General features: G+C 40.5%; 1 protein-coding gene across 4 annotated transcripts in view; it reads left to right on the forward strand.

Annotated features, from left to right (window-relative positions):
• The window catches only part of LOC122887058 (dipeptidyl aminopeptidase-like protein 6), an 82,247-nt gene that overhangs the window by 2,384 nt on the left and 52,781 nt on the right, over window positions 1-27,082 (forward strand). The window contains exons 1-2 of one of the 4 annotated variants that reach the window (XM_044219896.1): window positions 4,486-4,504; window positions 4,768-4,843. In XM_044219896.1, coding sequence (XP_044075831.1) covers window positions 4,787-4,843 — 57 coding nt within the window. In that variant the 5' untranslated portion in view covers window positions 4,486-4,504; window positions 4,768-4,786. Of the gene's footprint in view, window positions 1-4,485; window positions 4,505-4,767; window positions 4,844-11,857; window positions 11,930-16,889; window positions 17,671-27,082 lie in introns of those variants that run through there. The other 3 variants (XM_044219895.1, XM_044219897.1, XM_044219892.1) reach the window with 3 other exon arrangements.

Raw genomic sequence — 27,082 nt, forward strand, 5'->3', positions numbered from 1 at the left:
AGAGAGAGAGAGAGAATTAGGTTTAGGGTAAGGGTTGGAGTTTGTTGCAATGGTTAGTGTTAGGGGATAGGGAAAGCATTGTGTCAATGACTTTGTTACTAATTGAAGAAATAGTCAGACATTTTGGGAAAAATGCTCATTTGCTTTCTTGGCCAGGAGCAGTGACTTCTTGAAGACTCAGCTGGTTGCCTGGCAACCTCACAGTGACTCCAGTTAGTCACTGCTCCCTCCCAAGAAATAGTCCTGTACATAACCCCCTGTAAAACTGCAACTTCTGGTTTTTACACTTTGGTGTACGAATTAAACAAATGAGATATAACATGTTAATTAGTGAGCTTTAGAGGTGCTGGTAGGTGTATTTTTTATTTTTTTTACTTTTAGACAGAGCCAGATTAGCTATTTTGCTCTATTTCCAGTCTTTATGCTAAGCTAAGCTAACCATCTACTGGCTGTAGCTTCATACTGAATAGACATGAGAGTGGTGTCAATATTCCCATCTAATTCTCTTCAAGAAAGCGAATAAGCATATTTCCCAAAATGTGGAACTTAATCAACATTTGTTTAAATGTTAAATCTGGTGATATTCTATATTTTTCTTATTGTCACTAAATCCCAGAAAAAGACCAAAACCAACAAGGAATTGACATTACTGACAAGTATTGTCTCACTGCTGCACAGGGTGACATGTATTTGAGTCAATCCCACATACACCATCCTCCTGCCATAAATACTTACTAGCACACCAAATCCGCAGACCTAAATAGTCCCAAAAAAAACACAATTTGCTCCTGTTTCAGTAACATTTTCTAAAAACTACAGTGCCTAGCTGTCTCAGGAAATTATTTGGCCTTTTTTGTAAAATAAACCTATACATTCGTGAGTTATTTTTCTAGATTTATATCTTCATTAGGAAAAAATGTGCTTGTGGCTGAGACACGTTGTTGATTTTGGGCTTTTCATGAGATTTGTTGAAAAATATTGCCAGCCTTATACTTTAATGTACTTTATGTATGTTCTTGTTTCTGATTGATGTGTTTTTTGCAAATAAAGCATATGAACTTGAACAGTTAAATCTTCAACTTTTATAGTAATACAGCTCCTTTGGCTTGGTAGTTGTTCCTCTTGTCTGTAAGTCAGTTTTTGGAAAGTGGCTTGCTCTCTAATGTGCTCCTTACCTTGTCAAGCACTACAAATGTATTTTAGAGGCACCATATGACCCATGTTTCTGCAGGCAACTGTGTTAAGTAATTCCAGGAAAAGTGGAGGAGTGGAAATGAATGTCAGGGGCAAGGGAATTGCTGCTGCTGCTGTCTGTATTCAGTCTTATGTCACTCCAACCTTATGTCAGCCCTTCAGCAGCCCACACATAATCTTTAAGCTGATAGTGCTGCTTCCCCTGATCGTTCAGGTCATTATCACTACAGGGCTTGGCTTTCCACATGCCACCAATGTTCCCTAAAACGTGCACTTCAACCCCTGAGTTTCTCAGGTCCATTAAATCCGTGGTGCTCTGAACAGAGATTTATTTTTCGCCCCACAGCCCATGTGGTCAACTTTGTTGATATTCTAATGTGGAAAAGGGAAGGCCAACTGGGAGAAAAATTGGATTTACAGCAAGAAGTCTGTGATTTATTCTGCGTCTAGATTGCTGTTTCAGAGGTGGTAATGGAATGAATAAGCCATATGCAAATCCATGAAGCAACTTTGGATGCTTCCTCCAAAGGCTGAAGTCCCAAAATCTTCAGTCAAAGATATAAAAAGCAATCGCTGCTGCAGATTTTATTTAATTTTTTAAAGAATCCTTAGGCTGAGCTATCTCCTGCTGTGCTATGTGTCTCTTTTTTTTTAAATGTCCCGGACATATTTACCTTCATCTAAATAACGTCCTTATAGTTCACAGGGACTGAAACAAGATCTGAAAATGCAGCACAGGATTCACAGTGCTCTCACATACCATCTGACAGGAAATGCTTTATTGACACTGATACTTTGTAATAGTCATCTGATTTCTTGCTATAAAGATATAAATGAGTACAGATAATCATCAAGCTGACATGATGGCACAGGGAACAGTAATCATAAATGAAGTTTTCTTAGGGGATACAGTGATCATTACCATTATTGTCACCACCTATACTTTTTCCAGAGAAAGTATGGAAATAAACCAATAAACAACCAAACCATTGCAGGAAGGGTTTGATTTGTGATTTTAGCAAATTCTTCTTAATTGTCAAGAAGAGAGAGAATCATTCAGTTAAAGAATTCTGGATGAACTTTTGCTCCAACCTTGGATTATAAATCTAGTTTTTGAGCATTTTAGGTTTCCAAATTATTTACTACAAGATTACTAAAGTGATACCAGACTTTGGTGAAAGTCCACTGAAAGATATCTTCTTTGCTTCATTCATACTTCAGGTTGTCTGTCTGTGTCGTGATGAAACTACAAAGCATGGGTCACAAACACAGACAGAGAAAGACAAAAAGATAGGAGCACCATAAAGCATATTTGTTATGCAGATTTCCCTCATTCATACTCCCCCACTCTATTTCATCTGGCCAATTTCCAATTTATTTGGGTTCAGTGTAACTCAGCTTCTGGTCTAAAACCTCTACTCCACTTGAGCATTCCCACAACAGTATAACAACTGTAATTGGTCTCCTGCGGCTTTAGAGCCCCTTGCCTGTTCTTCCATTAACACCACCACAGAGCTGCCTGGCTGCTGTCCATGGTGCTGATCTGTAAATGATGGCTTTGTGATGGAGGATGCCTCCATGCTGCTCAGCCCTCTGTCACAAACGCTACTTTATACTTTCTCCTGTCTCATGCATGATTGCCTCTCTGGAATACACAAAAGCATGTTACAAAACCATCATGAAATGTTTTTGAAGTTCTAAAATGGGAGAAAGTAAGCTTCACCTGAAGGTGATGCACCGACAAGGCTAACAAGAATGACATTGATATAAATTTTTAGTTATTTTCGCACAAATATTAATTTAAATGAATTTGCAATTGGGGCCTTCAAAGGGACTCCACACTATAAATGTCCAACAAAGAGCACAAATTGTGTGTAGCTTTGTTGTTTCTTCTTTATTATGTGCCTTAAAGGGGAAGAGATATGAATATGTTTTTTGTTGCCTTGTTACTATTTCGCCAACGCAGCCCAGTGGGGAATTGTCATAGCTAAACTGCGTGTCTGTGGGTATTATATACTACATTTCTACTGTTCAATTATTTATGCTCCAACACCAGTGCAATGCGGCAAAATAAAAAGAAAGAAAGTTGGGGGTTACAGCACAGACTTTATTTTTTTCTCTCAACACTTCCCCAATTCTCCACAGAGAGCAGTATGAAGGTTGTCTTTACTGGCCACAGTCTGTCATCAGTCATGTACCTCAGTGTGATCTATGATTTGAGATGACAAGTCTGCAGAAGAAAAAAGAAAGACAGAAGTGGAAAGAACAGTCCTTCCCCTCAAAGGATTTACACAAATATCCTTAACTAAATATCAATCATATTTTTCTTGTTAACAAAAGAAAAGTCTGTCCTTTTGTTCCCTCTAATTAGCTGCAACTGAAGTTGGAGAAAGCTCCCCAGCCCCGGATCATTTGTATTTGCAGAGTGCGCCGCCACTTTGCTCCCTGGGGTTTCACTAAATTCCCACTTTACTCTTTGTAATGAACAATTTTGCACCCATACCCCATTAGGCCTATGGAAAAATATGAACCGCTGAGGGGCCAGAGGGTGACACAGTTTCGGCTTCGATCACCATTCACCGCTAAAATTTTCTAATTGCTGGCTCGATGCGGAAGTTTCCGCCCTGAAACAGCGGCGGAGGGCAAAAGACGCACGGGGTTACGCTGTTGTCCAGCTCATGACGGGATCAGAGACACAAACAATTCACAAACGAGGTGTGAGAGCAGAGTCAGATGTCTAAACCTCTCCAGATAAGCAGAAGCTATGCTGGTCTGAACTGAATCTATTTGCCCCTGCGTCCCACAAAAGCGCTCTTTAACTTGCCACAACCCATCGTCAGTATTTTCTGACATACTAGATGGGGCGTGAACATTTCAAAAAGGTGCAGATGAGGCGGCCAAAACAGATTGCTTTTCAACTAAGTGGATTCAAACTGCACAGTTTAACGTGGACACTTTGAAGACTGCAGTGGCCTCTCACTCCAAATGCATATGCAGTTTGTTGATAAAGCGGCAGCTTCACTTCTACTTTTTCGCTTTTTCTTTGTAAATGCATATTCTAATTCGGAACAACAAACTGGCCGTGGATCTGCTCATTTTAGGCAACTCCTCTGCACAAAACTATAAAAGAAACTGCTGACTGCAAATCAGATAGTGACTTGTTATTGTGAAGAAACTTTCTGCTGATCATGTGTCTCACTGGCTGTCGCAGGCAGAAAGCGCACACTGTACAGCCCGTACACAGGCAGGCTGCAACTATACAGAGCTTTGATATATCCTTGGACAACGCTTTTAAATAGCATTGCTACAGGTGGGTGGCGTTTCATCTTGCTTGTTGCGGGAATAGCTGGAGCTCAACCGCATGCAGTTATCAGTGAGCGAATGTCGCCATATCGGTTTCAGCGCAGATAGTCTCGTGGTTATTGGCTGTGTGAGCGCGTACGTGCGTGCTTACGTCCGTGTGTGTGTGTGTGTGTGTGTGTGTGTGTGTGTGTGAGAGAGAGAGAGAGAGAGAGAAAGAGAGATTAAAGTTGAATGTTCAGTCGGCTTCAGGTGAATATTTTTGCATTGCAGACTATTGCTACATGGGACCATGAACTCATCAGCAGGTGCAGGAAACTACCGCAGGGGATCCAGCAAGGGAGAGAAGGTAATTTATATTTTAAGCCTCCTCTTTCCACTTCTTGCTCACATTCAGCCGGCATTTCTTTACTAACCTTTAGGCTTAAAATCCACCGTCGCCAATTGCCACAGCAAGTACTTTTGAAGGCGCAGTGATGCGCGAGGAGACGATGTTATTTCCTTTGCTGTGGACTCACCCTCAGCAGAGGAAAAAGATGACGATCTGAGGCGTGTTACGTGTTGTTTCGATGATGAGGTGCTGCTGTCTTCTGGGTCTTTTATCTTGATTTTAAACTTTGGGTACTTTTTCCAGATCAGATTCAGAGTTACCTTTATGTGGCTCACTGCACAAATGTGAGTTTTAAATGTCACTTCAGTATCATATTCATTTCTATTATTTGACAATAAATGTATTTAAGTGCAGGATCACTTCAAATATCAGGAATTTTCTGCCACTATTTTGCAGCCAATCCCTCTGCTGGTATCAAGACTCTCCATAAAATGTCTCCTCACTGGTAGTTTTCCACTTGCGTTTACTCTATAGACCAAATCATTTGATAAGATACTTGTTTGCAAAGTTCATGGCCTAAATGGAGTGTCTGTCCGCGGCTTCTCCATGTGCAGTCAAGCCAATTAGACTGTCCTGATAAGAGTCTGGTTAACATTTTCTATTCCCTTACAGCTCTGAACTTTTACTCTGTACATCTGCCAGATTGTGTATTACCTACTTCGATGTTCCCACAAAGAAAACATCACAAATCATCCCATTAGGGGGGATTTAAAAAAAAAAAATCTCGTCTGTAAAGTAATGCCCCAGCAATAGCACTCCCATAATGCCTTTTCCGAGCAACACTCACACAAAAGACCCAGAGTTAACTTGAATTACACAGCCAGACGTGTCGATTGCGGTTTCAATAAGGGATAAAAATATGTTGACGCATGAATCAGTTTTCCTGCGTGTGTTATACTCTGAGGAGGAGCTGTGGAATATTTAAATTGTGACAAATCTGGCTGCCTCTAGGGGGCAAATGTTTTCAGATCACAAGCTGTAGTATTGGCTATTTTTAGGTGTTGCTGTAAGTTGAATGATACCTATAGTGCCACATGCAGAGTTCACTTTTTAAAAATCTATTATTTTTAGTTTCAGGTTAAATATTTCTCACCTGTCACGTCCCCATCGATTCGCTGAATTCATTTAATCAGATTTAGATCTCACAGTTCTGCATGTTTTGCTTGATATAATAGTGTGCAATTTAGTCTTGTCAAATGTGGATGTGTGGCTGCTTTCTGCGGGGATTCACTCATTTGTCATTGCTGCTGGATTGTCAGAGATTAGATGTCGATTGACTTTTGATATCATCCCATGCTGGAGTTAGTTTGCCCTCTGCTGGAGGCACAAAGTCACACTCTGACTCAAGATCAAGCTTCCTTGCCAAGCTTTTCCTTTTCGTCGGCATCTTGACAGATTTTTCTCTTATTACTCAGGTTTTACAAGCTTTTACAAGTCAGTTTCTTTCAATCACATTTCTACCACTGCCATGAGAAGCTATACCTCCTGTACATTACATATTTCTGCTGACACCACTTACAGCCCGATGCTATGAAAGCCCAAATGTCCTGAACACTAAAGTTTCTGTGACCAAAGTTTGACTCTTTAAGGACTCCCAGGCACAGCCTATTAAATTCTACCATAATCTGAAGTCAATTTGCATAGAAAAGAAATCATTAAGTCTGGCTGTGGATATCCGAGCTGCCCTCCCTTCTCAGAGGATAGAGCAAATTTGGAGAAATTGCAGACATGTCTTCACTAAAACTCATTACGCCTGATTTGGTTATTATGATCCTGCGCTGAGGAGAATGAGAGAGCTCTGACTTACCAAGACTTACAAGCTGATTTAACATGGATACATTCATAATCGTCATTTTCTTTTTGTTCTTTTCTCCCTGCCCCCTTTCTCCTCTTGTCTTTCCTTTGATAAATGTATTTTGTAATTGCAGCAATATTCTGCATTACACTTTGTTAGGATATTAACTCTGAACAAGTCACAGCCGGGACCAGCTGCTCTTCACAGACAAGTGTTAAAATCACAGGTTATCAGTCACTTCAATTACGGTGTTTCAAGCTTTTAATCCCATCAAATATTTTATTTAGCCAGTAAGGACATTTCAAGTCTTTCTTTAGGAGTTAATAGGAAGATGTAGCTTTTGTTGGGAGATGCACTACACAAAGCACAAACATAATTTTTAATACCGTGCACTAAAATGCATATGTTCCACATGCAAAACATTTCTATAATTTAATCTTGAGCCCTTTGAAAGTTCACAAATCGTCACCACATTACGGTGTTGATTACTCTTGTCCACAACTGCATTAAGCTTTTTGCAGTGTTTGTTGTCAGTTTGTAAGCTGCTGTCGCTGCTGCTGTGGTGCAATGTTTTTGATGTTTTCCGTGGAGATTATGTTCATGACTGCTTTCATAATGAAATGTCACCCAAGAGGATACACAAATCCCAAAGTGCTCTGTAGAAACTACGCTGTTACATGAACCTGTATGTTTGCTGCTTCTAGTATCTTGTAGTGTTTTAGGACAAGGCACATATTGTTGTAATGCTACAGAGTCCCATCAACAACCTTTCATTCAACATTTTTATGCAGAATTCAAAGTGCATTTTAGAGCCACAATTTTAAATGCATTTAAATCAGATGGAAAGGTTACTCCGCATCATTTAATCATATTTAGACATGTAACTGATTGAATCACTGGCATCCATTTACACCTCCTCCACCACAAAGCAGAAAATACACTATTTTGTCTTACAGTGTCTTGTCTCATCTGCTGCCTCTGGTGTTCCCCGTTGCCTGATGTTTTTGAGGCCAGTACCTTTCTCCCTAAGACTAGACTTCCATCATTTGCATTTACTGAGAGACAGACTGACTGCCTCTATGTTTCTAAGATACGATCGGTATTGTTTCACTCTGCAAAAATATCCAAGTTGCAGTTACTGTTTCAAATGTTCAGGGACACGGACATTTGTCCGTGAGGCCATGTTGCGTGTTTTTATTCAAGTATATTTTGTGCGTTGTCAGGGAACATGATCATAACTTGTATCTGTTTGATCAGGTTAGTTTTGAGTGAACCAGAATCATAGTCATTTGAAAGTGCGTGTGAAGGATTTACTGGCACCCTGAGCTGAATGTTAAGGTTCCCTGGACGAGAATCGTACAGACAAACTGAATGAAATGCCTTTCAAAATCATTCTGTATTCATCTAGTGAGCCTCTGTATTTCAGCATTGAACCATTGCGCCTTCAATCGCCTGGTTAAAATGTTTGTATTGCTGCCCACAGCCACTATTAGCTGTTACAAAATTACTTTCATTTTCCTTATGTGCACATACACACACACACACACACACACACACACACACACACACACTATGCGCATGTTTCGATACCATCTGTTTATTTTATCCAATGGCCGTATTGAGAGTGATAATGCAGTGGCGAACAATAGCACTTTGTTCAATGAAATGAAATTTGGAGACTGAGAAACAACCAGGGACTCACAGCAGCAAGGGACAACACCGTTCAACAGCAGTCATTTGTCACCACTAACTGCTGTGCCGAGGGTCTGGCTCTTCAGGGATGGTTTGCTGTAGATGAGAACCATGTTTATGAACGCTGTCCAGGTTTTGCGGCTCCTGGCCACCCTCAAGCACCTAAAGTTCTTAAGCCTGGACACAATCATGCTCTTGCATTGCTCCCAGGGTTCATCTGTACCTGTCACCTGTAACAGATGACCTGATAGAGCTCTGTCTGTAGTGAAGATGCTTGCATCTTGCTGATAAAGACACATCATAGCCCGATATGCACGTATTCTTGGACTCATTCCTATTCTGACAAAAAGCGTTGTGTTTCTCTGTTCGTATCTTTGCACCACTGCCCTTCCCTGAGCTCAAAGAGGAGCTGGACTGAGACGAATACCAAGTACAGCAGTATGAATCTTTGGGATCCACAGGGAGGAGCGCTGGTGGAGGATGCTTGGGGCCTATGAGTCGATTAACCAGGGAAAGGTACTGTGGCCTGGCTGAAGGTCATGATCAGAGCTGGGCTAAGGACATAAAGGTTTGACAGCATCATGGGACATAAAGTTGGGAATTGAGATTAGATTATACTTTCATGCTGCACAGTAGCACACACAAAGAAATGCTAATGCACATTTCTACAGACATATGCACATAGTCACATAAATCCTTAGAATTTCTACTTGGGTTTAGACCATAGTCTTGTCAATAATTTTTGTTGCAGCGTTGAAAACATTGCTGCTAACAGAAAAAAAGCAATCGGAACATGCTATTAGGGATGATTGGCTTCTTGCAATCCACATAGAGCTGTTTGGTATTTACGAGCCTTATTTGTTGACCAGTTTATGATTTATCAATTTAATTCAGCAGCTGTAGACACCAGTTAGGCAGACACTCTTAGATAAGCCTAAACCTAAACTGATGATTTCATTATCCCTGTGGTATCTGGTAATAAATCCAGCTTTCTCTCTGGATCTAGAGAACCATATGTGCTTTAGGCGTTTCCCTTGAACATGCTGATTTGTGTGATTTAAAAAAAGACATATTGCCATTGGTATTTTTAAGTTCTATAAACGAATATGTCTCCTTCAGTTTGTCCGTGCCATCGATCATAGACTTTATTAATGATTTTGTTTTGACATCAGCTCTTAAAATGCTTTAATGGCGGCTCACGTTCTGCTAAATCAGCAGGAGGTGACAAATTGAAGAAATTAGTAAATGAGTGTAAGCGGCGCTGTGTAGTAAAAGTAAAAGTAAACAAGTAAAGAAATTCAAGCCGTGCATTGTTAATCTTCTGTCATAGAACACCACATCACCTTTGTGCTTTACAGCAATAACGGTGCTGACCTTTTACACTAATTGCAATTACAGTGACTTACTGTGAGCCAGCAATGTTCATAATCATAGGAGTGTATGTCATGGCTGTAAATGTGACAAAAATGAATGTGGAAGATGACCAATCAGTGGCTTGTTTAAAGGACCCTGGGGAAATGTCATGGCACAAAATCAGCTTGTTAACAGCAATGGCTACAACTATAACCATCACATCTGAACTCAAAGGACTTTATTATTCCCTGGTACAGTTACCAGAGCAATTATTTTCTCAGATGAAACCTTGTCTCTCGTGGCGTGAATGCAAATATGAACTTTAGCTCATCTTTATCCTCTGTGTAGAGTATGGTTTTATATGTTGGCCTGATTAACATGAAAAAATTTGCACCTTTTTTGTTCTTGTGTTTTTTGAACTTTTATTTTGTGTCATGTTCTGTGATTATACTAGCTATACCTTTAACTAAGTGCAGCTCTTTATCATCTTATACTGTCATCTTGGGTTTCTCGTCTGTGTGCAAATCAAACATGTAAAATATGAGCTGAGGCCCGGCAGTCATTAGTGATAAACTGCTGCAGCTGCAGGGGAAAGACTCTTGCTTTAAATGGGTCCATGAGTCACGGTCAAAAAGAAATTCAGCTGACTTTAAATATAAGTATTTATGAAGCACCATGAAACCTCAAACCAATTCCTACCACAGGGTATAAAACATACCGCTGAAATAAGAACATAGGCATCTCAACTTTATTTTATTCACTTTTCCAATGAATAATTGGCAAGGTCGTAATAAAATAGTGCACATTTTGCTCATGAATGTTAAGTTAGATACCAGCTTTCATAGCTGTGATGTAAAACTTGAGGCACCTTTCTGCAATGTGATGGTGCTTTAATGACCTTGCACAACATACATCTTCAATGTTCACACCGGCTCAGCATATTGATTTCACACACAAGCAAAATGCTGGACAGCAGCATTAACATGAGCCACGATTCAGCCCAAGTCCATATCTGACTCGGGGTTGACTGTGGGTAGCCTTGTGATTCACTGTTCTTGGAACCCTCCGTGCACCATTTTAGTGAATGAGTTATGAATGCTTTGCTGTATTTGTCTGTGATGGTCTTCTCAAGGTTTGGTGCTTCTTTCCTCCGGCGTTTGTCATATTCACTTGAGTAGATTAGATTAAGAAAGTAGAGGACAGTTTGGATTTTCATTGAGAAATATAATAATATAGTTTTATAAAAGGCATTTTATTCCCTCTTTCCCATGGCTCCATGCTGTGGTTTTGTTGAATAAACAGGTTACTCAGTCTCAGCCCTGGGATTCAATACACAAGGCACAAACGCTACATAAATAAAGCAGCAGTGTGGCTTGTGCCAGGCTTCTGTCCTGTTAGCATGGCTTGATGGGTGTGTGTGAGTGTGTGTGGGTGGAGGGATTGTATTTTATGATGTGGAAGACAGGCAGCATAAATATTACTTGCGCTTAATCACAACACAGCTGCAAAGACGACTGAATTGATCCATTTCTTGGTAATATGTGCACACACTCTGATTGGGAAAAACACACACCTACACACACACACTCGAAGGGAAAAATGCCTTGCAGGCAGTATTGGTACTGATGTGTTGAAAATATAAACAATATATACAGTATATGTGTATGTGTGTGTGTGTGCGTGTCTAATTTATCTACACTATTGAACTCTCCACCTCCACGCTGAGAAAAGTCTTGCTTTAGAGGAGTTTAAGTGTGTGTGTGAGAGAGGGAGTGAGCGAGCCAGGGAGTGAGCCAGGGAGAGAGGGAGTAAGGACGGGAGAAATAAGTAGCGTTTGGAGCAGCCTGAGCAGAGGAGATGCACCCCTAACACCCCCCACTCCCCCACCCCTATTATGACACCCCCTTGCCCCCATGTGGAGGCGATGCCAGTGTCTGTGTGATTGATTCACCCTGCGAGGAGAGAGGGAGGCATTCTGGTTGAGCTCCTGGACCCCTGGGTCATCCTCTCCCTTAGCTGTAGGGGAGGGAGGGAAAGGGGAAGGGGAAGGGTGGGGGGACTTCTTCTCAGACACCTTCAGCAGCCCCAACTTCACAGCACAAAGGTGTGAGCACAGCGAGGGGGGAAGGCAAGTGGCACTTTTCACCATGTCTGTCCTCATTGCCACCCAGCTGAAGATAGACACCAGCACTCTTTCCAGAAGGGTAAGGGGCCCTTTTAGCATGCGTGGCACGCTGTGGGGGAATGTCTGTGTTTATGGGTGAGTCTCTTGCTCCTGACAGAAAAGGCTGCTGGCTGTTTTTGATAGCAACTGGACAGGCAGGAAGGGAGCGGTGGGTCCTGACGTCCCTTCTGAGGATCTTGATCGACAAATGCTTCCCGTTTTAATTTTCTTTCAAGTGCTGACTTCCAATGAATGGTTGGTTACATATGCTGTGGAGAATGCTTGGTGCCTCATTGTTATTCTTTGTGATGTGTTGCCATCTAATGACTTCAGTGGGAGCTGGCCACCGTGGGGAAAAGTTGGATAGAAGTACATATGTATTGTTGTGTGAGATATTTGGATTTTCAAATGATTAGTTTGCGTTCCTTGTTGGCATGTTCTGAATTTAAACATTTTGTTTACAGTTTGTTTATGTGAAAATCATTCAGGTGGCTTTGAGGTCAGCTAATTGCTCAGCTTTGACTAAATGCTGACTTTATGCTACTCTCGTACTTGCATGCAAATGGAGCAATTTGGGCTCAGTACATAGCTTCCCTTCATCCGTAATATACTGGAAGATTCAGCACTTATTCGCTGTAGAAGATTATAACATGCCAGTTCCAACAGGCAACATGCTCAGCTGGTTTCAGCCCTGGAAAGCAGTTAACAAAGTGGAATTTTACACACGGCTCAGTGAGAAATGGGTTTAGAGCAAGTTAGGAATGAGCACTTACTAGAATATTTACCATAATGTGAATTTATAAGTGGGATTTTCAGAAAAATGATGCATGAACTGTAATCTACATGAGACTCAGTACATGTTTATGCTGGTTATATTAGCATATTATCAGGTAAATATGACCTGAACTGAATTCAACGACTGCGTCTGTGATTTGTGGAAGCTTTTGCTTTTGTGCAATGGGCCACGATCGTAACAAAGTGCCATGACTTGCAGCACGCAGTAATTGGATTCACCGTTCTTACATGGTCCGAAATGAGCCAAGTGTTGTAATGTACTGTTAGGGTGTAATTCAGTGATAAGGAATGTATTCCTCTGCAGTCTTATTGACTTTGGCCTTCAGTGAGACATAATTAAACACTGACAGAGGAAGATGTTTCTACCCTGGGAGCAATGGGTGTTACTGTATATCTCTGTTCAATATACATCCTGATGGGAAAGACGTCATGTGACACATACCCTTTTTCACCCTGATTTTTGTTCTGGTCAGTCTGTCCATTGCAACATAAAAAAAAGTGAATGTTAATGGATTTTGTCACTCCTATTATTATTCCTTGTCTTACTTCTATTTAAGGAATAATCATGGTCTAAATTTTAGAACTACAGTTTCCATAATTTGGGGTCTCTGGTGGATCTAAACAGGAAGTATAATGTAGCTCTGGAGTCAGTGAATTAGCTGTGTAGGCTACAATTTAAGCCCCGTTTTTTAGCCTATATTTGCCGAATTAGCTATTAGCAGTTACTGTTTGCCATGTATCCATGGATGTACACACAACTATCACTGTATTACTTTGATACTGAAGAAACTTAAAACTCAGGGAAGTTCTCGAGATATAAGCAGTGTCTTTTTTTCTATGATTTCTAAACAGGTTTATAGACATTTATTTATTAGTTTATGTGTTCAGATGTGACTGAGTTATGACTCAGTGAAGGAGTAAGATTTTTGACGCAAAGTGCGGCAATGTGACGCTAAGGGTTTTAAAGTACTGCTGCTGTTGCTGACTGTAATGGTAACTTGGCTAAATTACAATAACTAACTTCCAGTTGTTTTTAGATATACCTGTTCCTTTCAACTCATGCAGTGTCTTTGCCTCACATCGCTTCCCTCTCACTTCACAGTTTGAAAACCTCTTCTCTAGAGGGATTTATGGTGTCTATTTCCTGCTTGAAGCGTGGTTCTGATAATCGGACAAATTTGATGTATACAACTCAGTTTAAGTCAATTTATGATTATTTTTAATCAATGTGAGAGTGTATTGTGGACAGCTTTAAGATAAAATGTATGCGTCCAGTCCACAGCAAAGCAGGGGCATGTAATCCAACACAGGCAGCAGGATGATTAAGAAAAACTTGTTGCCATGGTTGGCTCAGCTCAGCATCAAGGGAAATCATTAATATGGTGGAAAATTATGTGATTATGGTGGGCTGTAACTACATCCATTCTGTTACATGCAAGGCGCAGTAATTTCCTTATTTGGCTGAGTGATGTTCAGAGGAAATTAGATATTACTGCACTCCCAGCAGACATTGATTGATTGATCTGCTTGCTCTTCCATTCAATTAATTTGTGTCATTTTGTTGCGGTGTCTAGCATCTAGATGGAAACAAGTTAGCCTGTTGTTGCATTTCAGTTAATGCAAACACATTAATGTGTGCATCATAAGTGCTATGCATTATATATAATATGAATCATGTAGTACGACTGTACTGTGACACAGAGCTGTGCCTCAAGCTTACTCTGTTTTACATATTTTGAATAAGAAAATACTTTAAATGGACTTAAACATACTTCATTCAATACAGGAAAGAAAGAAATATTTAAAAGCCTTATTTGTTACAATTTTCCACTTTTTACTATTTATTTTTAATGCTGCACAACAGTTTGCTCACCATTTTTGTTTCTCAGACTTCTTGTTTCCAGTTCAGTCTTTCTTGCTAGCAAAACTAAAGTGACTATCTTTTACACAGTGGTGGGATTTGACCTGCAGGCTGCCTCAGAGTATTCCAGCACACTGTAGAGCATGTGAGCACTAGTATTTCAGGATTATTGCATTTCAACAATGAAGGGAAAACAAACGACTTCCTTCTGGCCTTTTTATATAATAAGATAACATCTGTTTAGTTCAGTTAAATACTTTGGTAACTCTTTAGTATATAAATCCCTCACTGGAATCAAAAGTAAACTCACCCAGTTTATTGCACAGCAGAGCCTCATAAAGCCATCACTCACAGCATCATAAAGTGCACAGAAGTGCATTATGCCATTTGAATTAAAATGCATCTGTTATAAGATTGAAATATAATTACAATGTCCCATATCACACCTGAAGTAAGTTTTAGCTTGTACTGGCTCCAACAGCACCATTAGCTACCTGCAGAGTTATTAGGTATGCTGCAGCTATCATCATCATTATAGCTGCTATTACATGCCTCTCCAAATTTTTTGCCTCTTATAACGCAGAGCTTGACTGCAGTGATGTTTGTGAGAGCGGGGGAAGACGTAGCTCCAGTCAGCTGCTGTATCTGCGAGGAGGTGATAGGGGAGTCAAGCTGAGCCCAGGCTCCCCAGCATGGTCCTGAGGGGAGCGTTAAAGCAGCCAGGCGGTTCACAATAGCTCCCCAACAAGGTGAGGGAGATTGGAAGACATCTATCAGAGAGGCTGGGATGGATGTCAAATGACTCGGACCTATTTCCCTGGAGGTTCGCAGACCCAGGAAAGGCATTTATGAACTACAGAAACAAATGATGACAGGGACCAAGGCGAGCCACTTTGTAAGAGGAGGCTGCTGGAAGCCCAGATGTTCAGCCCAGAACATAAATCACAATTAAAAAGCACCAAGCAAAGTTGTAATTCAATTAATTTATGAATTATACTCAGAGTCAAAGGGAAATGGATTCAAACTGAAGAGAGAAAGGAAGGGATAGGGGACTAACTTTAATTTGGCAGTAATGTCCTATGTCCTTGTTTTTGAATGAATGTCCAAACCTTTGAAATCAATATTCTGTATTCCAGATACAAATCCTATTATAGAGGTTACATTCATAATTCAAGCCAATCAATGAGCCTCCAGCAGTTCTTTCAGAGCTAGAGATGACTCACCATTTGTATAAAAAAAATAATTGAAACTTGCTCTTTGTTCAATGTTGAATATAGAATATTTTCATTTCTGCTGTTGTAATCACTCAGCCTTGAGTACCCTTTGCAAACAATTACAAAATGAACTTGATTTGACTTAATGGGAGATACAGTGGTATTCAACAGAATGTGTGTGGGGCTGTTTTGAGCCACACTTTAGTGCTGCTTTGAAGTTGTACCCCTGTGAAGATGACCTATTTCCCAGAAATACAGCTTGGCCCCGGTGGAGTGATAGTTTGAGCTGTCACAGTAAGAGGCTGAGGGGGTGTTCGCCTGTGGCATTCATGACAGGGATGGCAGAGATTTTAACACTTTGACTCAAGAGTCCCCAGCAAATATTCTGCATTTACCACAGAGTTGCATTGCTTTGGCCTCTGTGAGCATTTCAAGCATGAAATCACTTCCAATGTAGTGTATAAACTGAATAACACTTGTGGATGTGGACTGACTGAAAATATATGATAGAAGGAGAGAAACTGCATAAATTAAGGGGAGGAAGAGACACTTTCATGGTTTGAGTTATTACTGTAAGATGGGATATTAATGAAAGTATTTATAAGACTTGAAGATGCTGCAGGAGAGAGGTTTATCTAAGTTAGTTTGTATAAACACCAAAAATAAATTCCTTGCATTTCATTAATTTGCAGGACTACAATATTTGCTGCATGTGAGTGTATTTTATGGTTATTTTAGGAAAATGGGAAGAATGTATAGGTTTATTGATCTCGACCTTAGCTTTACAAGATTCACTCAATTTGTAAGAGCTGAATTTTCTCAGAAAATATGAGCCAAAAAAAGACCAGCAGTAGACCTCTTTTGGAGGTGTGTGGTCAGCCTGCCCTAATCCGGTCCGCCACAGAGAGGCACTCGAGCTCCATCCTGGGGCCATATGCGATCATTTGGGAGAAAATTGAATGACCCCGTTCATGAAATCAGATTAGTACGATTTGTTAATCAGAGGTTTTAAATTAATGTACATGTAAGTGAAACGTGTGCAGTGTTGGTGCATGTGTGTGCGTAAAACAGCACCCAATGAAATGCAGTGACAGTGGCGCTACAGTAAAAGCTGCTCTCTCAGTGCTGGTCACTTCTCATGCAGAGCGCGTCTGCAGAGAGTACCGCTGGGCTCTCTGCGTCCTTCACACTCTTCACGCGTGAGGGCAGTCCACCAAAAACAGAGCCGAAAGTGTCGAAACATTATCTTTTGCTCTTTAATTCTGTGGACAGTCACCCGGGGTCTGGTGGGGATCGAATATCTGATCGGAAACTCATCGCATCCGCCTGCTATCTCGCTGTAAGGAGGCATCAGGGAACTGAAGAGGGGAGACAACGTGTTGTGAATACAGATGAGAGTAACTATTGACACCTTCAGCCCACCAGTCTGCTGTGCGCCTGGACAAAGCTAAAAAGGACATCGCTGCGAAGGATTCAGCTTTATATCGGTCTATCAATTCAGGTTGCGAGTCATCCACTATCCATAGATGCTTATTTACTAGCTCAGTATCTTCACCATATCTTTTTACTACATCCCGGAGGTGAAAACTGGCTGCCTGCTATCTGTTCTCATCGAAGCGCACAGAAAAACAATAGATCTGCCCAAAAACCCAAATCAGGCGAGACCCGTCTGTGGCTCTGACATGCTGTAAGTTGTTTTATCTGGACTGGACCTATATTATGGCTTCGCTGTATCAGAGATTCAACGGGAAGATCAATACGACCAATTCATTCCCGCACCCACCTGAGGCCAGCCACCTTCTCGGTGGACAGGTTGCAGACGAGGAAAACGCAGCGAAGACCCCTCAGCAACTCATCGATGGCAGACCTCACGTCCAGTACCGCAAAAAATGCTTGAAGGAGGATGAGCATGTAAGACACTAGTACTTTATTTGTCAACATAATCTCCCCCTTATGAAAAATCTCCAGATGCATAGTTTAGATAATTCCCATTCAAAGAGGACACACACACTCAGACAAACATACACACTCTCAGAGGCCTAAAGAGTACATCCCTGGAGATACAGTATAGAAGCTCTCTAATTGGTTTCGCTTTTACAGGGTGGTCAGGAAAGTTTTTAAAAGGTTGCTTTTTATTCTATGGCAGCTGCACTCTTGCTTGAATTTGTATTTTGTTGTGTTTGGTTGCATTGTAGTGTTTTACAAGCTGTTTTATGTCAAGCTCTCTTCAGATTCTGTTGGATAAACACCCAGGAGCTGCCTGTGAAAGCTGGCGTGGTCACTGCATGTGCCTTTTGTCTAGGTGATAAATGCTATATGATTTTTTTAGAGCATCACATCATTGGCAGCTGTCTGACAGATGCAGAAGAAGAAGAAGAAGATGATGATGATGATGATGATGATGTGAAAATCATCACTGTCTGATGTTGTGATTCTCTAGTTTTTGTGTGCCTGTCTGTAGGGAGAGGCTGTGCTTTCCTCTGGTGCTGAAATTGCAAAGAACATCACAAGGGGGTTTCGGTTTATATACTGTTGTAAAACATGGATGTAGTCTATGATGTCACCCACAGTCTTTTGAATGATCATTTTAAAGCTTTGATTTGGGTTTTTATGCTGGCAGTTAATGTACTGGATGTCTACGGGCCTCTTGGATGAGTTGGGAAACACCAACTCCAGTAGCCTTTGACCTACTGCTAGTTATTCAGTTTGTATTTTGAGAGATAAGTTGCACTCTTTGCATAGAAATCCTATCCAGTTTGAATTTTTTTGGAGCTACTGTCAAGCAACAATGAGAAGCTCTGTAGCTTAAGACACTTTTGCTTTGGCTTCACTTCTCAGTGATGGTGGCTTTCGCTTGGTTTGAGTCCATGATGTTTGGTCATGTTGTTGTCAGTACATCATTGTCATTATAACTGTTCAAACATTTGGCTTCATGTGACACAAACTTGAATTAAGTTCCCTCATATGAGACAGTATATGCAGTATATTTACAAATGTAGACTCATGACGATTAGAAGTGCATAATGAAAGAAAGGCTTTGCTTTTGTCCACTTGACAGACATATACTACATACAGTATTTGTAGAACTTTGTACCACTTTGACTTGATAATGTCTAGGTTGTCTTTCCAACAGTTTCTTTCTCTGAATATTCACACAGAAAAATGCAGAACAGCAAAGCAAGTTAAATAGTTAAAATGTTTAAAATTAAACAAACTGCACAACTCTTCTCCAACATACAATGCGTTATTCTCCATTTGTTTTTGGCTTTCTTGTCTTCATCATCTGAGGTTGTTTCTGGTTTCTTTAATCTTTTTTTCCAACCAAAGACCTCAGAAGACAGCAGATATTCACTGATTAGCCCTCCTTGAACCAAAGAGGAGAAACCAACAAGTTAACACAGCTGCTTTAGTCTTTGGTTTGCCTGAAAACTTGTATACTATCTGCCTCCATGAAGGCCTGATGAAGTGACTCGTTAATACACGTGTTGCTTGTTTGCAGATGACACTAGTTCAAACCAACAGCAAACACAAGTATACTTCACTGGCCTTTAATCTTTAAATAGCTGCCAACACTGTGGCGTTCTTCTGAATTATTGATGTTTGTCACATCAAGAATCCAGTGATAAGGTTGGCAACAGGCTGAACGCTGACACTGCTGGGGCTGTCAACAACAACACCTAGGCTGGACACAGGGAAAAGGCAATTTCTCAGTGCTCGCCATATTTTCCTTATTTCCTTTAAGAGCCTCTGTGCTAATTTTATGAGGTACTTAATTGCTGGAAAATTCTAAATTGTAATTTTCTCTAACAATTAAACCTTGGGATTGCATTTTATGAGTGTGACCAGGAGCTGTTGTATTGCTGAATTTCCAGCATATTTATTGGGTTTGCGCTGTTAACCTTGAAGTCACCTTTAGTCCTGATGTCCCCCTGAACAGTGCTGGAGCATGAAATTACCTTTAGCCTCAGGAGATGGGGAGACCATTTCAAGGAGTGTTATTTCCAACCCCTTCCTCCTCAGTAAAAGTTTCAACGGACTATTGTTGTTTCCATTTATTTTGCAGAGGGAAAGGGCAAAAATTCATTCACATGTCATGAATTTCTTAGCCTTTTTCTAAAATCCCTCGGTTCCAGATGTAGGTTGAGCTGCTTTTTTTAACCGAAGCTGGTAAAAAATGGAAAGAAAAAGATTTTTGTAAAACAACAATTTAAGTTGCGTTCTTCTGAGCTCACAAAAGCTCACAAAATGCAGGCACTACATCTTTGTTTGTAGGAGAGGTATGTGCGTGTTTGATTGATTGTTGTGTGCTCTGTGTGTAAGCATCAGTATTTTGTGGTAGAGTTTGAGCCACCTAAGCAGACATCAGCAGTAGTTCTTTCTTCTCCTCACTACCCTTTACTGCAAATAGAAACCCATGAATGTCCTTAATTAATTGTTGTTGTTGTATGTAAAGGTGAAATACGCTGACATTTCATCTTCAGACTGGAGTACGGGGACACTTGCATGGCCTGTACTGACTCTTCCTTCATGCACAGACTACAGCAGAGAAAATGCAAACATTTCTCTCTGTTTGTGTTTCTCACGTTGTGATCATGAAAGATGAGACATGACTCTACAGGAGTCACAGTCTACATATGTATAAGTGACAAAGTAATTGTAAAAACATGCAGGTTTTCTTAGAACTGTGGACACGAAGGCTCAACTCTTTGTTCTCACTGAAATAGTTCGACTTCATTATGTAAGTTTTTATAATTAACTTTTCCAACACATAAAGACCATAATGCAACACAAGACAACATCTTACAGGACATTAATGAATAACAAATCTGTGCACATAACAGAAGCTAATTCCAATAAAATAAGACAAACCAATAAACATAAAAAATACAAATGAAATGCAAAGTACAACAAAAATGGGGCAGCACATTTTCACAAGAAAATAGTGGGAATGTTTACTTTCTCTTGCATTTCCTTTATATAAATTAAAATATAAGACCAAACTTGAAAATTATTAATCCTTATAATCAGACTCTTCTCTCTTCTAAACAAGACAATGTGGTTTTAGGGTTTCTGGATTATTACCTGTCAGTTTCCTAAATGAGTGTGAACATTTTACTGAATATAATTAAGGCATCACAGGTTCCTACATCAAGCTAGATCCCAGAGCTTTTAAAGGCACCCAAAAGTCAAGGTAATACAGGTAAGAGGAAAAAGAGATTTTGGGGTGAACTGACCCTTTAACATCTAATGTACTAATCACTGATTTCAGCTACTGGCTTGAATCATGATTACATTGATGCATTTATACATAATCATATTATATTGATTTCTATACTGATAATCATCACAGAAATGTATATTTTATAAGCAAACAAAACATCTTTACTCAATAAACCAAAACTTTGCCACTTGCTTATTGTGATTTTGTGACTGCAACTGTGAATTCATGTTTAACTTTAAGTACTAGTGATTAGTGCTCATTTCCCACAGGACTACCTTAATCTGAGACTGGCAGGCTGCTCTATAATGCATTAGTCATCTTTTCTTCTCCTAGGCTACAGATTTTTTATTAAAAGCACACTGAAACGTGTTTTAATATTACTTCTAATGGGATGCGCTTGCATGAAATTTACTTACACCAATGCCCTTTTGACAGAGAGAAAGATACTCTTCCTAATCAGGGAGAATATCTGAGGAGGCTGGACTTGATTTTGAAACATCAAAGTTACACAGGCTACATCTCTGGGGATGAACACAAAGAGGTCTGATATCTATTTAGAGATTACTGGAGTGTGTTTATAGTGTAGCCATTGTATTTCAGGGTGTATTCTTAGCTGGACTTTAAATTCATTTGCTTAAGTTTCACATTGGTAAATTTGTACTTTATCAAAGGTTTATTCCCTGTCTGCAGAATTGCATTAGCCTGTTTGGGATCGCAGTAAATTGGAGTTCAAAAGGAGTGAAACATAAATCACCCTGACTAGGTGATTTAAGTGTAAAATTTAATTCACATTAGATCTTACTACCCAGGGCTGACAAACACACACACACACACACACACACACACACACACACACATACCTGTTCTCACACGCACTGTCTTCTACTTAGAAATACTCCCGATCTGTGTAAGACAGTTTGGCCCGCTTCCCAAGTCTTAGTTTAGCTCCGTGCTTCCTTTGAGGTCCGGAGCTCAGACAAATCAGCCAGACAGATTCAACAAGAACAGCCAGAAAAAAGAAAGAGAGCAGCGAGATGTGATAAGCTGTCCTCATTATCTCCAGCCAGATGTGCTGTCAAAGCACGTGTGTTTCATGGACATACGCTAGTGTTCAAATCTTAACAGGTCATTATGTCTTAAGCATTTTGGGGGGAAATGTTATGCCTTTATCAGAGTCAACATTTGAGAGATGAAAGGAAATGATGGGAGAGAGAGAGAGATGAGGAATGACATGCAACAAAGGTCCCTGGCCGGATTTGACTCAGGGACTTTACTTTTCAGGGTCAGCACTTTAAACCCCTAGGCCACCAGGAAATTCCTTTGTGTTGTATTTTGAAGTCACAACTGGCAGATTTTACTTTAGGCATAAATGTCATACTGTTGGTGAGGTGTTGTGGTCACATTTTACCTGCTGTTTTATCAGTTTTACTGTAATTTAACTGCAACTTACTGTAATGGCACATGCAAAGATATAGTACACAGATAAAATGTAACTACCATTTGCACGATCTTATACTGTATGATTTTTTTGTCCACTTAGAGGCAGCGAAAACAAGTTGTTAACACAACAGTGACATATCATCACCTTTTAAGTTGAAATGGCAAACTTGTTGTTGCAAACAGTGTCTTACTTACACATCCAGCAGATAGGGAGCAACATTAGCAATCATTTGGAGTCGTGTTTCTGTCCACTTGACAAAATGAAGTGCAATGTTAACACTCCTTTCAGCTCTGTTTTGCTCTCCAGCCAACTCTTGGGGAAAATATCTGGCTCTTTAGCTGCTAAATGCTCCACTATGTTCCCCAGCTTGTTGATTACTTTATAGGTCTGCTGTTTGGTGCTGAGCAGGTAGTGTACAGTGGCTTTTTAGAACTTCTTTTGCTAAAAACAAGACTATAAAAGTGGTGAGAGCAAACCAAAACAGTCAAGTTGTGGACCTGAAAACCATAACAGCGAGCTGAGGGATGCTGAAACACTCCGTAGAGCTGACGGGAAGTGCAGAGTCTGTGATACAGTAATTCTCAGTGGGGACCACTCTCACATAACATGTGGTCATTTGATCCATTGTCAATATAAAAATATAGATTTTAGCAGCTTAACTGGATCATAAAGCTAATCTTTAAACGTAATAACAAATTTAAGCTGAAATGTAAGATGCAATAGTCTTTCTTTTTAGAGCACTTTTTAAAAAGCACAAAAGTTCCAAAGCGCTTCACATGAGGCAAAAAATGAAAACCCAAATATTAAAAGCTATTTGCAGATAAACAAAAAACAAACTGAATTTGATTAATCATAAAATAAGGTAAAACTAAATCAAATTAAAGAAATTTAAAGAAAAAACTCAATGCAAGGTTGTTGACCATTCAAACCTACAATCAGGAAAGGGCAGACAAGGCAGACATGCTGTCACCCAGCGCAGCTCCTCCCCTCGGGACAGCACAGCATCCTCAGCAGGACCTCTTGCTCGGCGTTGCCATGGTTGCAAAGGTGGAGAGGGTGAGGCTGTAAGCTCTGGGAACACACACACTGCTCCTTGCTGGTGGCTCTGACTGTCATCTGGAGATGACGCACACTGAGCATCCTGTGTCATGCAACATGCTACGTCCAGCGTAATGAGCATGAAGTCCCCTCCATTCTAAAAACAGTCATTCCCCTTTGGCTTCTAATGAATATCAGCCTCTACTCCTGTTTCAGTGGCTTGGTTGCTGCTGACAGACTTATTCACTATCTACCTACCTGTTTTTTTTTTTTGCTCCTCTGTTCCCAGAGGGCATCTCAACAGGTCATCCATCCCCCGGCCAGCACCTCAACACTGTGTTGACGCGCCATCAATCATCCCTTGCCACACTGCCCTCCCCCCACCACCTCCATGGTCCTGTCAACAGCGCGTCAGCAGGCCACTGCGTCGCTGGGAGACTGTCCCTCTTCCTCTTGATGATTTACTGTATTATTACACAAGCTGACAGTCGATATTAGTCAGTGTTTAAATACAGAGAAGCCTTATTACTCCCTGATGAGATGAGGATCCTGCAGAATGGTTGATGCTGAGCTTTAGTCTCTTGTGGTAGATTTTATGCTCTGAAGATCATGATCAACAAACACATCATCGGCTGTCATTAAGCCTCCATGCAGGCATTTTGATTTAAGTTTTATTCATATCACATTTTAAATCCCCTTCACTTTTCACAGATATTTTCATTTTAACTGGTTGAAATGTAGCAGATTAAATATTCATGCAGTAAAAAAATTTTTGTCAGCCTTTATTTTTTGATCTTCTACTTCTTGATGGCAGTCACATCCCCTCCCTGCTTTTCACAGGAGATTAAGATCCACAGTAAAGTTACATCTGTGGAGTGAGCTAAAGATTTCTGCAGCTTTTTTTCACTTTATGTGAGTAGCTAAATATAACTGTCTTTTAACCCAGCTCATTCCCATTTCCATTTCTCCCTGTGTTCGTGTCTGTTTTTTAATTTATAATGTCAGGCTTTCTTTTCACTGTTTTTCTTTTGAGGAATAGCTTTATTAGTTGTGTGCTTGATAATCAGCAGTGCAACTCTTTTAGTTTATTCCTTTGTCTGCCATTTGTTAAAATAACAGAGTTTTTATCCAGTGGACTGTGTCGTTTCATGTGATGTTTAAAATGCCACGAACAGGAAGGAAGCCATTTTTTCCGTGCACTGTGTCTGTTTTGCCACTAGAGACTGTTGTGTTCCAATCAATGCACCAGCTCAATGCTGTACTGTACACATCAACATACAGTACAGTAGGTGAGCTCAGGCTTTGGTTCTGGTGAACACAGACTCAGACAGGGTATTTTCCACTGCTGCACCGTCAGTACCAATAGTCGAGAATCATATTTGTACCAAAAAACAAACAAACAAAAACCCAAGTTGCTATGGTTTCCTACACACCTTCTGTAACTGAAACCAGACAGCTGCCACAGCTAAAAGTGTCTCATCCAGATCCAAGAAGAGGAACATCTCATTAGGACTGGAAAGGTTATACAGTCACCTCGCAAAATCAGCCACATTGAGGGATTTCTGACCTGGTAGATGGAGGCATCATCAGAGGCATCGCTTAATTGCAACATTTAATTCATGAGGAGGAAAGATCAAATTATTAGGTTGCAGAGGCTGTGTAGTGAAACCAGATAGTGCATTTCAGCTGCCAGCAGCCAATTTATCCCACATAAGTGTCCTTGAGCAAGGCACTGGATCATCCCCTTTGCTCTTCTCTCTATTAAAATTTACTCTGATCTTCTGTTACTGTGCAGCAACGCTTCATGTTTACAAATGTTTGTTTTTCTAATCAAAAAAGAAAAACATCTGAAGTAGATCATTAATAATGAAGAGGGAACTTTAAAGCAAGTAAAGGAAATTTCTCCTATAACGTTTCTGTCAGCTAGAATTAGAGCAGCAGAACGGAGCTGCCATTTCTCCTAGTCCTCTCACTGTCTTTTTTCCCGGCTGAGACAAGGCAGCAGTAATCCGTTGTGTCACACGGGCAGATTCTCTTATCGACCATGCCATGATACAGCAGCGACACACCCCTGGGAGACACACGCACGCAGACACAACACGCACATCATTTAACTGGTACATAAACACATGCAAACACACAGAATGGCAAAAGAAAGGCAGCGCTGCAAAGTCAACAGGTTCATATCACAGGGTAGTAAATCCTGGAAGGAAACAACAGCAGAAGCAACAAGTAACTGTAGCAACAGTGTTATTGCAGAGGAAAAAGATATTCAAATAGCTTGTGTTAGCGTTTAGATCTCTGTCCTGATGCTGTGGTTGAAATGAGCTTGTTAGCTCCATCATTTTTTGTCTTAGCAACACCATCGGCCCCACTAAGCTGTTTCTATCTACAGAGGGAGCGGGTCCCCTTCCACAGAGGTCGCCATGTTGCACCGCCATGTTTCTACAGTAGCCCAGAATGGACAAACCAAACACTGGCTTTCTATCTATCTATCTATCTATCTATCTATCTATCTATCTATCGATCTATCTATCGATCTATCTATCTATCTATCTATACACATATTTATATTTAGAGAGAGAGAGATAGATAGATAGATAGATAGATATACATACTTGTGGTGCAACTCTAGTAGATATATTTTGATTTCTTAGTAGTCGACATTTTTCACATCACATCGACACTTGCAGGAAAAGCACAGGTGTAACTAATAACATTAATGATGGCTGTGTTCCATTTAGGTGTGACAGTTATCCATGTCATTAAATCAACATGCACATACATGAACCCGAACACCTAAATAAAAAGCAGCCATTATGAATGTAGTTAGTTCCACCTGTGTTTGACAAGTCAAATTGTCTGTTGTGTCAAAAGTCTGTTGGTGTTCACTCACAGAATGATGCCACGACTAAGCGGGCCCTCTCTTGCCTCCAGGCTCTGGTTTAGTCTTCTGATGAATAATGCATGAGGTTTTCATGCTTCATCCTCACCAGATCTTTCGGTGCATTCTAGTCTTGCGAGGAGCGACAGGAGAGAAAAGTTTTGTCCCTCCAGCCATGAAGGTGGGTTTGTAGCTTGTTTCTTCTGTTAGAAAGCTCAGCATGACTGTGGCTGGTCAGACTCAATACGGAGTAACAAGTTGTTTACTGCATCTTAGGTCTGAATTGGTAGTGTGTTGTGTATCTGAGTGTGTGTATCTGCTAACTTCCCTCTTGTGTACAGGCACATGCAGGTCATTGTCATTTTTGAGAGCATTTTTCTGTCAGGTGCAGTCTGTATTGTGGTGCTTTCCCTACATGTACATCATCATCTCCAGTCAGTATTTCTCTCCTGTTCCTCTAAGCCAGGAGTCAGGAGTCTGAATGAGACCCAGAGCTACGGGGACAAGGGAAGAAGATTGCTTTTCCCTGAGCTGGGAGTGGAGCGCTGACTTCTGTGATGATGTTCACTGTGGAGCTCTCATGGAGCAGAACAGAGATGGGGGAGATAATGATTGTTTGGTGTAGCGGAGGTGGAGAGAACGGGGAGCGCTATTGAGTGATTTGCTATTCTGGAGCTGGCAGCCTGTCAAATCGTACCCCACCAAAAGGCAGGAAAGGCGAACCGCGATGATTGATGTT

The sequence above is a fragment of the Siniperca chuatsi genome, linkage group LG13 (genome assembly GCF_020085105.1).
Source record: "Siniperca chuatsi isolate FFG_IHB_CAS linkage group LG13, ASM2008510v1, whole genome shotgun sequence".
NCBI classification, from domain to species: domain Eukaryota; kingdom Metazoa; phylum Chordata; class Actinopteri; order Centrarchiformes; family Sinipercidae; genus Siniperca; species Siniperca chuatsi.